Raw genomic sequence first — 14,252 nt, forward strand, 5'->3', positions numbered from 1 at the left:
AAAAGAAATAAACAAATGCTCGAGGCTTCATACTTCACCGCTCAAACACTTGGGGGACTACATATTATACGCAGATATGTGTAGAAAGAGACAGATACGAGTATCGAAGAAAAATCGGCTACAAAGAAGCAAGTGTTGAGAAAAAGTTACGAAGTCTTCAGCATTCATGAGAACAACAGAGTCATCTCTCAAACTCATAAACAAAGTCACCTCTCAAACCCTTCTTAACATGTAAAGATAGGGTCATGACTATGTACTGAAACAGGTTATGAAGAAAAACCTTGTTTATTTTATGTTATTTACAAATCTGTTACAAGAAAAACAGTTACGAGAAAGTTGTAGATGTATTGTAATACATGTAACAGTCAAACACTTGTTAAAAGTTTATGAATAAAAACTTGCCAAAGTTGTTTCATATAAAACGTGTGTTTTCCTATTACTTTCATCGTATTATAACACCATTATGAAGTTGAGACGTCTTCTTCATTAAGTGTCGATAAAATAAAAGGGCCCTCTTTTATAAGCCTCATGTTAATAAGTCATGAGAAGAATCATAAAGCATTTTCAAAGGATAAAAATGCTAAACTATTCTATAAGTCCTAAATAAGTAAGGTAAAGGCAAGAATAGAACACATTGAAGTACTAACAAAACTTCTTAATATAATTAAAAAGACTAAGTAGAAACTTAGTCAATAAAAGTTTATACAAGTGCCCCATTATGATAACTGGGGACTTTCACCAAAAAATCCCTTAAAAACTAAGGGATAAAACCATCATCCAATTGAAGGGGTTGTCACGGAAGCTTCAACTTCCACAGACTGGGTTATAGAAGTTTCACCCTCTGAAGCTGGAATAGCAACATTTTCAGCTGAAGCAGGAATTGTAATCCCAATTGCTGTAGTATTCACTTCCTCATTTAAAAGTTCTTCTGTTCCAGGAACTTCAAGTGCAGGAGAAGGAGTATTAGTAGACTGTTGGCTTTTCTCGATGGTATCTATGACTTTGGCCAGTTCAGACTGCAAGTCAAAACCTTCTTGAGCAGCTTCCGTCAAAGCATCACGACGAGAATTCAGGAAAGCCCAACTCACTTCTATGTTAAAATTTTCCTCTAGAAGTCCATATTCCTTTTTCCCACATAGCAAGATCGTTTTTTAAAATTTGATATTCAGCTAAATGGGAATCAAGGGAAGCTTCAAGAGAAGCATGAGAATTCTTCAAGGCATGAATCTCGTCAGAAGAAGTCTGTAAGTCAGCCTGAGCTTGAGTCAAGCTTTGCACTAACTCTCCTGCATATTCTTCCTTCCTAGCCAAAAGTGCCTTCAGCTCTCTAACTTCTTCACTAGCCCTGGATAATTGTTCTGACAAAGAGCATTCCAAAAGCTCTTTGTCTCTTTTCAATTGGCTTGAAGAGGCTTTGACAGTTGCCAGTTCAGAAGTTAAACCACGGTTTTGCTGCTCCAGGAGATTTTTATCTTCTTGCAACTCTTCTATGGTCCCTTGAGCATTTTCGAACTGCTCCTTCCAATTGGTCGCTTCAAGCTGGGCTCCCCTAGCTATTTCCTCAGCCTCGTGGACAGATTTTTCAGACTCACGAGCTTTTCTTTCCAGTAGGGAAATTCTTCTCATTAATTCCGTGCCAATAAGGTTAGCCTACAGAGGTAAGTCATGGAAATGAGAGATTGAAGATAATTTAAAAAAAAAACTTGTTGGTAGAAATACCTTCAAAGTAGAATGAACTACGTCATTCATCAAAGTTAAGCAGCTATGGCTCTCCATCTTCTTCTTCTCGATATCTCCAATTAGAGGTTCGAGCCAAACATCGGCTATGCCGGTCTTCCTCAAGAGGCTATGATTGGCAGGAACCTCCAAAGTAACACTTCTCATTGTCATATTTCCGCTGCTAGAACCTGTCTTTGTATGATGAACAGAGGGAAGAGGAGCAGTGGAAGGAATGGAGGGAAAAGATGTATAAACCAACACCGGAGCGGAAGCAGGTGCGGTCGAAGCAGCCAAGGGAACGGATATAGAAGCGGTAGAAATTGGCAAACAAACGGAAGTTGTCAAAACTGGTAAAGAAATACTTACGGCTGGCAGAGGAATGGAGGAAATAGGAACAAATGAGGAAAGAGGAGCTTCATCAAAAATAGGTCCGAGCTCGCCACTCCCGAAACCACTGTCAAAAAGGTGCTGAATTGACTCATTATTATCTCTTGGTTCGGCATCCTCATCAGATTGAATCAAAACAGGCTCGGTGGCGGAGGTACGAGCAGGAGTGTTTTCAATTTCATTATCAATGATTATTCGTCTCCTGGCTCTTGGCCTGGTAATTAGGGAGGTACCCTCCTCTTCTTCTTCAGAACTTTCCTTTGTAGCTTTTCTTTTAGGCAGTAAGGCTCGAGCCTTATCTAAATCCAGAGCAGCATTCGCAGACATGCGAATGGCCATAGCTACTTCAGCCGTCATTCCTCTAATGCCAAATCCTGATTAAAGAATGGATATACATGATTAAAGTTGAGGAAAAAGTGCTTAACATGTAAAACAAAAATTTTTAAAAAGGGGGGATACCATGTGTTTTGACTTTCCAGCCATGTAAAGAAGAAATTGATTTCCAAGTTCTCTGCTCCCTAGTAGCAATCTTCAAAAGTGAGTCTACCCAACCACGAAAGTTGGGAATAGGTTCCACATCTCCCATGGTTGCTACAAAAAACCAAGAAGGGACGAGGTTAAAAACAACATTCTTTTGAAATTCTCAAAAGTAGGTACGGTAAATAAGAGGAAACTTACGTTCAAAATTCCACTTCTCAGGAAAGGGAATATTTGTTTCGCCAATCAAATCCACTGTACGGACAGCAACGTAACGGATATACCATCCACGATCTTTATCATCCTCAGGATTTACCAAAACCTTTTTGCTCCTTGCAGTTAAGGTAAAAACCCCATGGCGTATTAAGTTAGGATGGTATAGATGAATGAGGTGAGAGAAGGTGAAATTGACATTGGCCTTGGAAGATAAATATCTCAAACAAGCCACTGTTCTCCACACCAATGGACCGATTTGGGCCAAACAAATTGTAAAGAAACGACAAAAATCGAGAATAACTGGGTCAATCGGAGGATTGAAACCTAAAGTGAAGGGGTAAGTGTAAACAGAAGAATACCCACTTCTAAAAGAGGAAATTCTTTGATTTGGGGAAGGAATTGACATTCGGAGACTATCCTTCCAGTTACAATCTCTTCTTATGGTGGGGATTGTAAGTTCGGTTACTATTGTTGGGTAAGTATCGGCTCTTTCTAAATTTTTAATTTGTTTTTGAAGAGACGTTTTGTCACTTTCAAAAGACAAATCGCCGGGAACTATATCATCAACTGAGGGTTCTTGAGAAGGATCAAGAATTTCCCTACTTTTAGAAGAAGGGGCTTTTGGGATAGAACTCCTTGAAGAAGAACCAGAGGAGCCGCCTCGCGTAGATTCTAACCCTGTTCGAAGCCTACCTCCTCCGCCTCTTCTGTGTCTAACAGGGGCGTTGGGGAATTGATCTAGAATTGAAACTTTTTTACGGTTAGGGTTTGAAGAAGACATTACTAAGAAGGAAGTATGTGCTGAAGATTTGTGAAGAAGACAAAGGAGGACAAAGTTATGTGTAAAATGGGAACCGTCAACTTTTTAAGGGTAATGATGAAAAGCCTATAATAAAGGCAGCTATCACTTCGTAAATAGTGAGAGTGAAGAAGTCTCGAAAAAGAGTATGAATAGTGGAATCAATTAGAAAATGACACATGGGCAGAACATTAAATGGAAAAGACTGATGAGACGTTAGTACTGTCATGAGCATTAATTGTGGTAAAAATTCCTTTTACATGAAGATCCACTTCCCAATTATTTAATTGATAAAAAAAATGGAAAGTGGGGGGACTATCTGTATTGGGAAAAAACTGAGTTTATATTAAAAGATGATGTGGCATGACACGTGGATTAGTTAAATGGTCAAAGCGCAACAATTGACTAAGAGGCACGGATGGAAACAGCCACGGGAAGAAGAATTTAAATAGGCACGAGACAACGTATAGATACGAGTCTCGTACCAATTTAAATTATCTACAGCCAACGGATAGAAGGCATTGAAAGCAAAGATCTGGTGACAGAAAGGAGTCCAAATTCATTATTAAATACTTGATACGTTATGAAGTCGGTATTTAATAGGAATGATTGTATAACGGCTTATTTAATATCATTTATTACTCATGATTATATCATTAAAGCTGAGGCTTCATTCCTTTACCTAGAATTATCTATAAAAGGAAGAAGTATCATCATTTGTAAGGACACGGAATACTATTGAGAATTTATTGAAATATACATCTATTTGCTTCTTTACCATCGTTCTCAAAAGTATTTTATTTTTGTCTCCTGATTATCAGTAACCCGAATTTCTTTTTAGCTTTGACTAAAGACTCAGATTTTTGGTTAAACAAATTACAGGTGTGTATGATGGAAGCATGAAAGTATTAGAGGATAAGGTACAAGGTTGGTTTCTAGCTCTGTGATTTCCATATTAACGGCTCCATCAAACCTCGAGGAAGAGGTCAATGATGAGACTTATTCCACTTTTTTCACTCCATCATTCTCCTCTCTTCTATTACTGCTTAATGCCTGTGATTTTGACTGCCCTTTGACACACTATGACACTATATATATATATATATATATATATATATATATATATATATATATATATATATATATATATATATATATATATACCATATAATTAAAGGAAATGGTAATATATATATTACCATATATATATATATATATATATATATATATATGGTAATATATATATTACCATTTCCTTTAATTATTTCAGGATTTATTTTACCTAAAGTTGGGGATTAGATTTCATTTATGAAAGTAATTTTGCAACAGCTCAACACGTGATACTCATTAACTAGCAATATGGATACAACACATGCAGGACCAAAGAAAAAAACTTACAACTCAGGGTCTCTAAAATATGTAGGAAAGAAAGCTACCTGAGGAGACGGATAAATGGTAAAGCCATGTTTTTGGCTTCTTGCCAGTCCATCGATAGTTAAGATGCAACATTTGACTGCAGATGAAACTGATTTTAACTTGAGTCCTTGATAGAATGAAACGTTGCCTGTATATTGTCCCATGGAAAAAACATCCTCCTTGACGGTTCAACATTATCAACTAAAATTTTGGTCCATTCTTGTGATGAGATCATATTTAGTACTAAGGATAAAGCATTAAGACTTTTTATGGTTTCTAAATTTGATACAGGGTATATCAAAAAGTGTATCTACGGGATGACACGTTTAGGAATCACCTATGTAAGTGTGAAGTATTAGCCGCTTCAAGGAGAATTTTGCAAGGCCAGTTCTCTACACACTTATGAAACCAGACAGTGTTCATGATTGAAACGAATACAACAATAAGAACCAAAGAAGGTTAAGGGTTGATTGTGTGACTTATGGTTGTCTAGTTATATGTTAAAGTTCGACAATTCAAATATATCAAATCTACCGATTGATCGAGTATATCCAACATAAATTCACTACGGAAAGTTCAAAGGGAAACTTACTTTTCTAGATGCGATTAATCCTTGCTTGTAAATCACATAGTTTTTCATGCATATTTTCGTGATACAACATTCCCCATTCATGTAGGGGATTGTTGGGTTTAAGCTTGTTAGAGCTTAAAATAGAGTGAATGGGAAATGAAGGGAAAAATAAAATTTTTGAATTTACCTCTCTAACAAAGGGACATTGTCCCATATTGGAGGAGGAAACGAGTATTGATGGTTATTGATAACGCCCAACTATGCCTTTTAAAGGACAAAGCGGTCGCTGCAAATATAATCCGGTTTTAAGTCAGGAATCGAATCTTCAGGGAACTAACCTTTCTATTACACTCTTCGGTAATGTTATTATCAACTCAATCAATCTCTAGATGCAAAATTTTTGATCAACAAAGATTGGGTTTTTGTTTAACTACTTCAACTACTATTAAAAACAACAGTAAGCTAAAACAAAGATAATTCAATAGTAAAAAGGTCTAGAGCAGTGATTTTCCCAATTGCTAGTTTAGGTCTTGACTCTTCCGCTATAATCTCGCCGTAATACTCTATGAAGATTAAGAGTTATGGGTTATTATAATTATCTCTCGATCAACTACAATAATTTACTAGAGTATTCTCTCGAACTACTCTAGCTGACAATAGTTATGCAACTCTAAATTATCCCACCAAAGTTTTATTATCTCTAAACCCACTTTTAAGTTCAAGTAATGAATCTCTTCAACTACCCAAAAGTGGTGTTGTTTAACAGCTATCTAACCTAATATTCTTTCTCAAGCAATATAAGATAATTAGACATGATTAATCAAGGGCTCATTCAATTAATCACCATACAAAACGTAGTTGAACAATCATATCATAACTCTGGCTCGATTATAACAACTTGAGTCAAAACTTCAACCAACAATTGGTTCCATCAACCCTAGATAAGTGTTTAGCTACTCATAACAAAATAAGAGAAAACTACTAAATTGTTCATAATGTAAAATTGCAAGAATTAAAAGGAGATAGAAAAACTCTAATGTTTGGTTGATCTTCTCACTCTTGTTCTTGCCTCCAAAAGTAGTTTAAAATTAGCTTAGAATCAAGTTTAGCGAGTTTCTAAAGCTTATAAGGGTTTTACAAAAGTTTCCCCGAAATTACACTTTGGTCCTCAAACTTCTAGCTGCGTGAACAGTGCACCGCAGTCACGACCAACTGCGGTCGACCGCGATGAAAGATCACCTTTCTGCCTCACTTCATTAACCTGCCGCAGTCCACCGCGCTCGTGGTGGCCTTCTTGCCCAGGCTATTTTTTTGCTTCTTTGTGCTCGGGTACTTCTCGAGTGAGTGTTTTCTTCACACTATCGCCTCCAAAACACTCTATGTTGCTTCCTCTCATATAATATTCCCTGTGGCACAAAAGAACACTATTTAGAGCATTTTGTTAGCAATTTATCTATAAAACAACAACAAAGTATGGTCATCTTAAGGTGTAAATGTCAACTATATAGCCTACTATCAGTTATATATACAATTGCACTTCTTCTAGCTCCGAAAGAGTTGAGAAGAAGGCAAGCTTCGCCTCGTTGTCGTCGCTCGCTCGACTTCGGCTTCGGTCAAATGATTTGACTGATTGATTGGACCAAATTTATTTGTTAATAGCCGTTTCTGTAACTCCCATAGATTTCCTTACGAAAATTATGATTTCTCCTTGTTAGAAAAGGGAAAGTTCAAAGAGAAACCTACTTATCCAGATGCGATTAATCCTTGCTTGTAAATTATACAGTTTTTCATGCATATTTCCGTGATATAGTCATTCCCCATTCATGTGGGGGATTGTTGGGTTTAAGCTTGTTAGAACTTAAAATAGAGTGAATGAAAAATGGAGGAATAAATTAAATTTTGAATTTCCCTCTTTGACAAAGATAAATTGTCCCATATTGGAGGAGGAAAAGAGTTTTGATGGGTATATATACAATTGTACTTCTTCTATCTCTTAAAAAGTTGAGAAGAAGGCAAGCTTCGCGCCATCATCATTGACGCTCGGCTTCAGCTTCGGATTTGGTCAAATAATTTGACTTAGTGGACCAAATTTATTTGTTAATAGTCATTTCTGTAACTCCTATAGATTTTCCTTATGAAAATTCTAATTTTGATTTCTCCTTCTTTCTTCTGCATTGTTTTTAACAGAAAGAAAGCAGGAAATATGATTTGCTACTGTCTTTGAGTTCGTTGGTCACTGGAGTTTGAAGTACCAGGGTAATCCGTTCTAATAATCTTAAATCTCGGGTACTAGGAGGAGATTAAGTTCCTCAATGAAACATTGAGAATTAAGTGGGCTCGGATTAATTTCTGTTCTTCAACGTTTCTGATTTTACTTTGTGTCTGGTTTTTTGAATATATTTTCGAATACGGATTACTAACAAAAACATCCTTCTAACCTATGCGTAGCTATAAAAAATATATACATTGCTCAAGCGAAAAGAAGTCCAAGCTGAAATTGTTGGCTGTTAGATCTTCATTACCCGAGAGATAAACACATAAAACAAGAATCGATTAATTTTTACTGTTGGAGTAAAATTACTAAACAACCCAGCATCCACGGCAAAGAACTGGCTAGTCCAAATCACAATATTTGACACGGCAAACTCAGAAAAACTAGAGCTATTTTCATACCAATACATGTGATGGAAGATCATTCAACTAGAGGCAAATGCAAATTCAAGAATCTATATATACCAGTATCTCCAAAGGAATATATACACCATTACCTACAGCTTACAATTATCTTCTTTATAAAGAATTCTTTTCATTAGATATGAAGTTCCTAGTTCTTCTTTTGGCAATTCTTGGATATGGGCTTCTAAAACTACAGCAAGAACACTTGCAGATGAACCTCTGATGCAAAAATATGAGCAATGGATGATTCAATATGGACGCGTATACAAAAACAATGCTGAAAGAGATAGTCGTTTCAAGATATTCAAGGAGAATGCAGAGCGAATTGGAGCTTTTAATGATGCAGCAAAACCGGCCTTACAAGTTGGGAATCAATGCATTTGCAGATTTAACTAATGAGGAATTTAGAGCAGCTCGAAATGGTCTGAAGATTCCATTTTGTGAACCAAAAATTACCTCATTCAGATATAAAAAATGTGACAGCAGTTCCAACAACTATGGATTGGAGAACAAAGGGTGCAGTCACACCAATTAAGGATCAAGGACAATGTGGTAAGTGGTCTAGCCTTACATTTATAATTGCCTTAAAAACGATGGATTTAATTTATGTACACTGAAAATGTAAATAACTTTATGCTATCAATATAACCTAACATGTGTTAGAATATACTATAAGCCATGCGTATTGTTATAGTATTCTTTATGAACAATTATTTATTTACTTGTTTAAATTCAATAAAGTTTCATTTTAAATATCATGTGTTGGTTTGTGCATCCATTGCTTACATAGTAGATGATTTAGTGTATAGAGTTTAGCTTATACACGGAAGATTAAATCATCGGTTCTTGTAAGACATAAAAGTTAATGTTCACAATCTAATGATGGAATTGGACAAATCATCGGAATGATTGTAGCACAAGATTAAATATAATTTATCTTGATTATGAGAATGGTTTAATTCCAACTTCTTGTGCTAGTACATTTTGTATGTATTGAACGGATCAAGTAGAGATGAGTATTTTATACTGACTTTATAAAATAATTTCTCTAGTCCATTTAATGTACTTATACTCTTAATCCTGATATAATTATTATTAGCTGTGTATGTCACTTGTTGTTTTGATTTATTAAAAGGCGAGATTCTTTCGCGAGTCAATAAGCCTGGTAAATTGGATAACAATGATATACATTGGCGAAGTAATAATTAGTTGATGGAATCCATGTCTCGATTTTGAGATTGATGATACTCCTTTATGAAAGCTTATAAGTTTTCATGTGTAAACCCGGCCGGTGGATTTTGTATCCGACACATGAAATAAGTTAAGTGTAAGTCTAAAGGAAGTAATCAATAAATTAAATAGTCAGTAATTTAATTTGATTGATTAGTATCTGAATCTTAACATGGGGAGTTAAATAAGGTTTTATGGAAGAATTTCGAAATTGAACTAAGGAGTGCAATTACGAATTTTTAGTGGAATAATTCGTAATTTATTATGATGGAAATTAGTTTCAGAATTTCGAAATTAATATCATAATAGGAAGCCTTGTTAATTAAATTCTGTGGTCCCTACTGTGCCTAAATAATAGAAAATAGTGGAAACTGTTACTTAGTGGGAAAGAAAACGTGGAAACCGTCCCTTAGTGGGAGAAGGAAACCTAACAGGTTTTGAAAACGGTTTTGACCTAAAACGCAATTATATATATATGGATATAAAGGCTGGACGTTTTTGACAAGATTCTGACTACGGTTTCTACTAGAATTTTGCCCACCCAAAATTCTCCATTTTTCGGTTATTGTTTGGGTAACACAGTAGAAGACTGTGGAAATCTGCTGGTGTGTTTTCAACTAAGGAACTGGAGAACGACATAGATTTGTTGTGTTTACGCTTCAAGAGGTAATCCTAAAATCTCCATACGTGCTAGTTGTTTAGATTACACGTGAATAAGATTCTGTTATTGCTTCCGCTGTGGTATATATTCCTACAACATGTTGTAGGAAGTTGCTTACTTTATTTTCTATATTACTAGTTCCACTTATTAGTGAGAAGTACATGTAATTATATTTTAGGTGCCACGACACTATCAGTCCACATTATCGTTAATTTGTGGTCCTTTTTTTCTATCACAAACAAACATGGAGCTGTTGGGCATTTTCTGCAATAGCAGCAACAGAGGGGATTACCAAACTCTCAACAGGAAAGTTGATCTCTCTATCAGAACAAGAGTTGGTGGACTGTGACAGAAAGAGTGAAGATCAAGGATGTGAAGGCGGTTACATGGAAGATGCATTCGATTTCATGGTGAAAAACAAAGGCATTACAACTGAAACATCTTACCCATACGAAGCTGCTGACGGAAAATGCAACACAAAAAAGGAGTCTTCACATGTAGCAGATATCAAAGGCTACGAAAAAGTACCCAAAAACAATGAGAAAGCACTCCTCAATGCTGTGGCAAATCAGCCAATTTCAGTGTCTATTGATGCCAGTGACTTTACCTTCCAATTCTACACGAGTGGAGTTTTTACAGGCACGTGTGGAATGGAGTTAGATCATGGTATTACAGCAGTCGGATATGGAAAAGCTGAAGATGGTACTAAATGTTGGTTGATTAAGAATTCTTGGGGTAGTAGTTGGGGTGAAAATGGATATATAAGGATGGAACGTGACATTGATGCTAAAGAAGGGCTATGCGGGATTGCCATGGATGCTTCTTATCCAACTGCTTAAGTATATAGCTAAATCAAAGGCTTAATCTTTATTACTATATGATATGTCAAGTGAAGTGTTAAATTTTTCTTGATTATGTAAATGTGCTAAAGGAGCATGCCTTGTGTGCATATGTTTCATTTTGAAGCTGCTTCAAGCTTCATTATCTGTACATAACTTGTGTTAAAAACTAAATTATGAAATAGATACTCCTAGAGGCGGACCCAAGATTTGAGCATCACGGGGACCACGATATGCTAATAACTATAAATAAAATTCGGCATACAACTCTTTAAAAACTTAATGATTATGATGACTTATCTTCTAAGTATAAGCAAAATGAAGTTCGAAAGAAAGAGAAAGCACCAAACATAGAGGGGTATTTCTTTTCAAAATGGGTACGGGGAGGGAAGGTGTTTGCTTTAAGCTTGTTTCAAACTTTAAAGTTTCTAATTTTTTTCTCAAATAATAAGGGACCAATGATCAAAAGGGTATTCAATAAGTGACCAATTTGTTTTGGGTCACCTATTAAGGAAATACTAAATTCTAGACGAAAATAGTTAGTGTGACTAAACTACCTTTCATATGTTGCACCATAGTTATAGTAGTACTTACTTCTTTTCTCAAATGTGAGGAGTAAATGACTTTTTAGGAATACGTACATAAGGGTAATGTTGGAAAAATAAATTGAATTTTTTCTTGATTATATAAATGGACACTTATTTTGAATCAAAATAAAAAAGTAAATTGGTCACTTATTATGAACCGGAGGGAGTAGTTCTGTTTGTGACACTGTAAATGAGCTAGCCTTTTTTGTTTGACATTCCGAAACTACATTCACCAAAAATCAGGTTAATCGCAGGGCCACTAAATTTTACTCACTATAACAACAAAATTATTTTTAAAATAATAATAATAATTTGTTCCGTTAATGTAACTGAATGTGTGAATTGCTCAAACAGCTAACCGCCATGTCAGTGCGTTGGCACTTTATAAATTCCACCTCAGAAGATAAAGAAATTTCATCGTGTAAAAATGGAGTTTGATTTGTCAATTTTCTAGAACTGAACTTTTAAAGATGTTTTTTTTTAATTGTCTGTTTAGAAATCACAGAAAACAATTCACAGTTAAAATAATTAGAGTATCACATTGAATACCCATATAACATAACCAACTACGGGAATATATCTCAAAATTGGCCACTTAACCCTAGCTTGTACAACAAAATCATATACACAAACTTTAACTTATATTAATATTTTCATTAGGGGAGGGGGCTTAAGTATTTAATTTTGAAATATAAGGGGTGTATCCGTAATCAAGTAAATTAACTAAACTGAAGTCACACATTCAAAACGAAATAAATTAAAAATTCATACATATTAAATTCTATAAAACTTATACAAGAGATTTTAGTTGTGTTTTCATATATAGGTAATTTTAGTTTATAATTCTGAAATATAAGGAACATTACATCTGCAAATAAGTAATCCCTCCGTTCCAATTTATGTGAACCTATTTGACTGGGCACGAAATTTAAGAAAAAATAAAAACTTTTGGAATTTGTGATCCTAAACAAGTGAAAAGGGGGTCCAGAGCACTTGTATGGTTATAAAAAAGCTTCTCATTAATGGTAGAATTGTAAGTTTAAGCTAAATTGCTACCAAATTTAGAAAGGAGTCATTCTTTGGAACGAAGCAAAAAGGAAATAAGTCAGTAATATTATAGGGGTGTTTATTACAAATGTCTAGAACGGTGGAATAGGAAGTTTAATATCCTAATTCTTCCTAAAGTCGGCTTTCTATTGCTTCCCGCCTATAGCCCAAACCTACGTATATAAGTAGCATCAAATCGGCAATATCTTTTCTACATTAAACCCTCAGTAGCTCCTTTGTTGTTCTTCACTTCACCAATTCATTCTTGAAGAGTGTTGTTAGTGTTCAGTTAAAGTATTTCCTTTCTATTTTCAGGCTAATTTCTTCCACTGAAAACAAAAAACATGACTATCATTAGCCATAATTATGGTCCATATCCAGTACTGGGAATCAGGTTTCGACCCACTGATGAAGAGCTTGTTCGCTATCTACTCAAATTCGTCTCTTGCAAGACTTTCTCGTGTGATCATATTCGAGTTGAGGATCTTTACGGGAATAAGAAGCCATGGGATATATTCGAAAACAATTTTCTGGGAGATGATACAAAGGTAAACTATTTCTTTACTAAGTTGAAGAGAACAAAAGCGGATGGTTCAAGGTTCAGTCGAGGGCTGATTGGAGGAGGCTGTTGGAAAGGACTTGACAAAAGTAAACCAGTTTTTAAAGGGTCAAAGTTGGTTGGGTTCAAGAAAAGTTTTCAATATCAAGAAAAAGATAGCTGCACGGAGAGATTAGGTGGCGATCAAGTTAATAATATTGTTTGGAATATGAAAGAGTATAGTCTTGATGACAACATCCTAAAGGTGTTAAGACAACGAAATTCAATTCAGTATGAGGACTTTGTTTTGTGTTGCATTAAGCGTAAATCTGTACATGATCATGATCATGAGGAATTAGGAGATCATATGGTAATAGCGGCCAGTGGAAACAACGTTGTTGCTGTTATGAATGCCATGCTTTTGACAACTCAAGAACATGAACTTGAGTATGTTACAAGTTCTTCAGAGGATCACGGGACAGGTTTTCATGATTTGTGTCCTTCTAATCAATTCTCATCATCTGAACATAATAATGTGTTTCAGTTGCAACAAGACCAAAATATTGAACAATTAGTGAATGTAGAAGCGCAGAATATTGAAGAGATGGCACCTTCAGCTCAAAGTCATGTTGAATATGTTGGAAGATCTTCAGAGGAAGGGACAACTTCAAATCAATTCACATATTCATCTGATAATAATGACTTTCAGTTGCAACAAGATCATAATATTGAATGTGATCATAGGGATACTGTTCCATCAACATTGGCTGAGATGATGGAAAATATTGATCATGTGGATAAGGAAAGTGTACGAGTACATTGGTAGTTTACTAGCAGAAAAATCAAATACTGCAGAATCTCAGTTGCCTATCTGCATTGATGAGCAGAACATCATACGTCCAATGGCTCAAGGAAGTAGTAGTGCTGGATTTGTGTCTGATCAGTGGTCAGTACAGCAAGTGCAGAACATTGAAGAGAGAGCACCTAGCACTTTTACTGATATGTTAACATCATCAGATTATTATGCTGAGCCATCTTTAGTTATAAGCAGCGACGAGTGCTTCACAATGGAGGAATTATTGGGTTCTG

At 35.5% G+C, this 14,252-nt stretch overlaps 1 protein-coding gene and 1 pseudogene across 1 annotated transcript; both read left to right on the forward strand.

The window, feature by feature from the left end:
* The first annotated feature begins 1,920 nt into the window (after positions 1 to 1,920).
* LOC104234894 (senescence-specific cysteine protease SAG39-like) lies at positions 1,921 to 11,115 on the forward strand (annotated as a pseudogene).
* A 1,854-nt stretch (positions 11,116 to 12,969) lies between these two features.
* On the forward strand, positions 12,970 to 13,989 carry LOC104234893 (NAC domain-containing protein 68-like). The gene has a single exon (XM_009788533.2). It carries the CDS (start codon positions 12,970 to 12,972, stop codon positions 13,987 to 13,989), a length of 1,020 nt encoding a protein of 339 aa, XP_009786835.2.
* Positions 13,990 to 14,252: the final 263 nt, after the last annotated feature.

Source organism: Nicotiana sylvestris, chromosome 12 (genome assembly GCF_000393655.2).
Source record: "Nicotiana sylvestris chromosome 12, ASM39365v2, whole genome shotgun sequence".
NCBI lineage: Eukaryota > Viridiplantae > Streptophyta > Magnoliopsida > Solanales > Solanaceae > Nicotiana > Nicotiana sylvestris.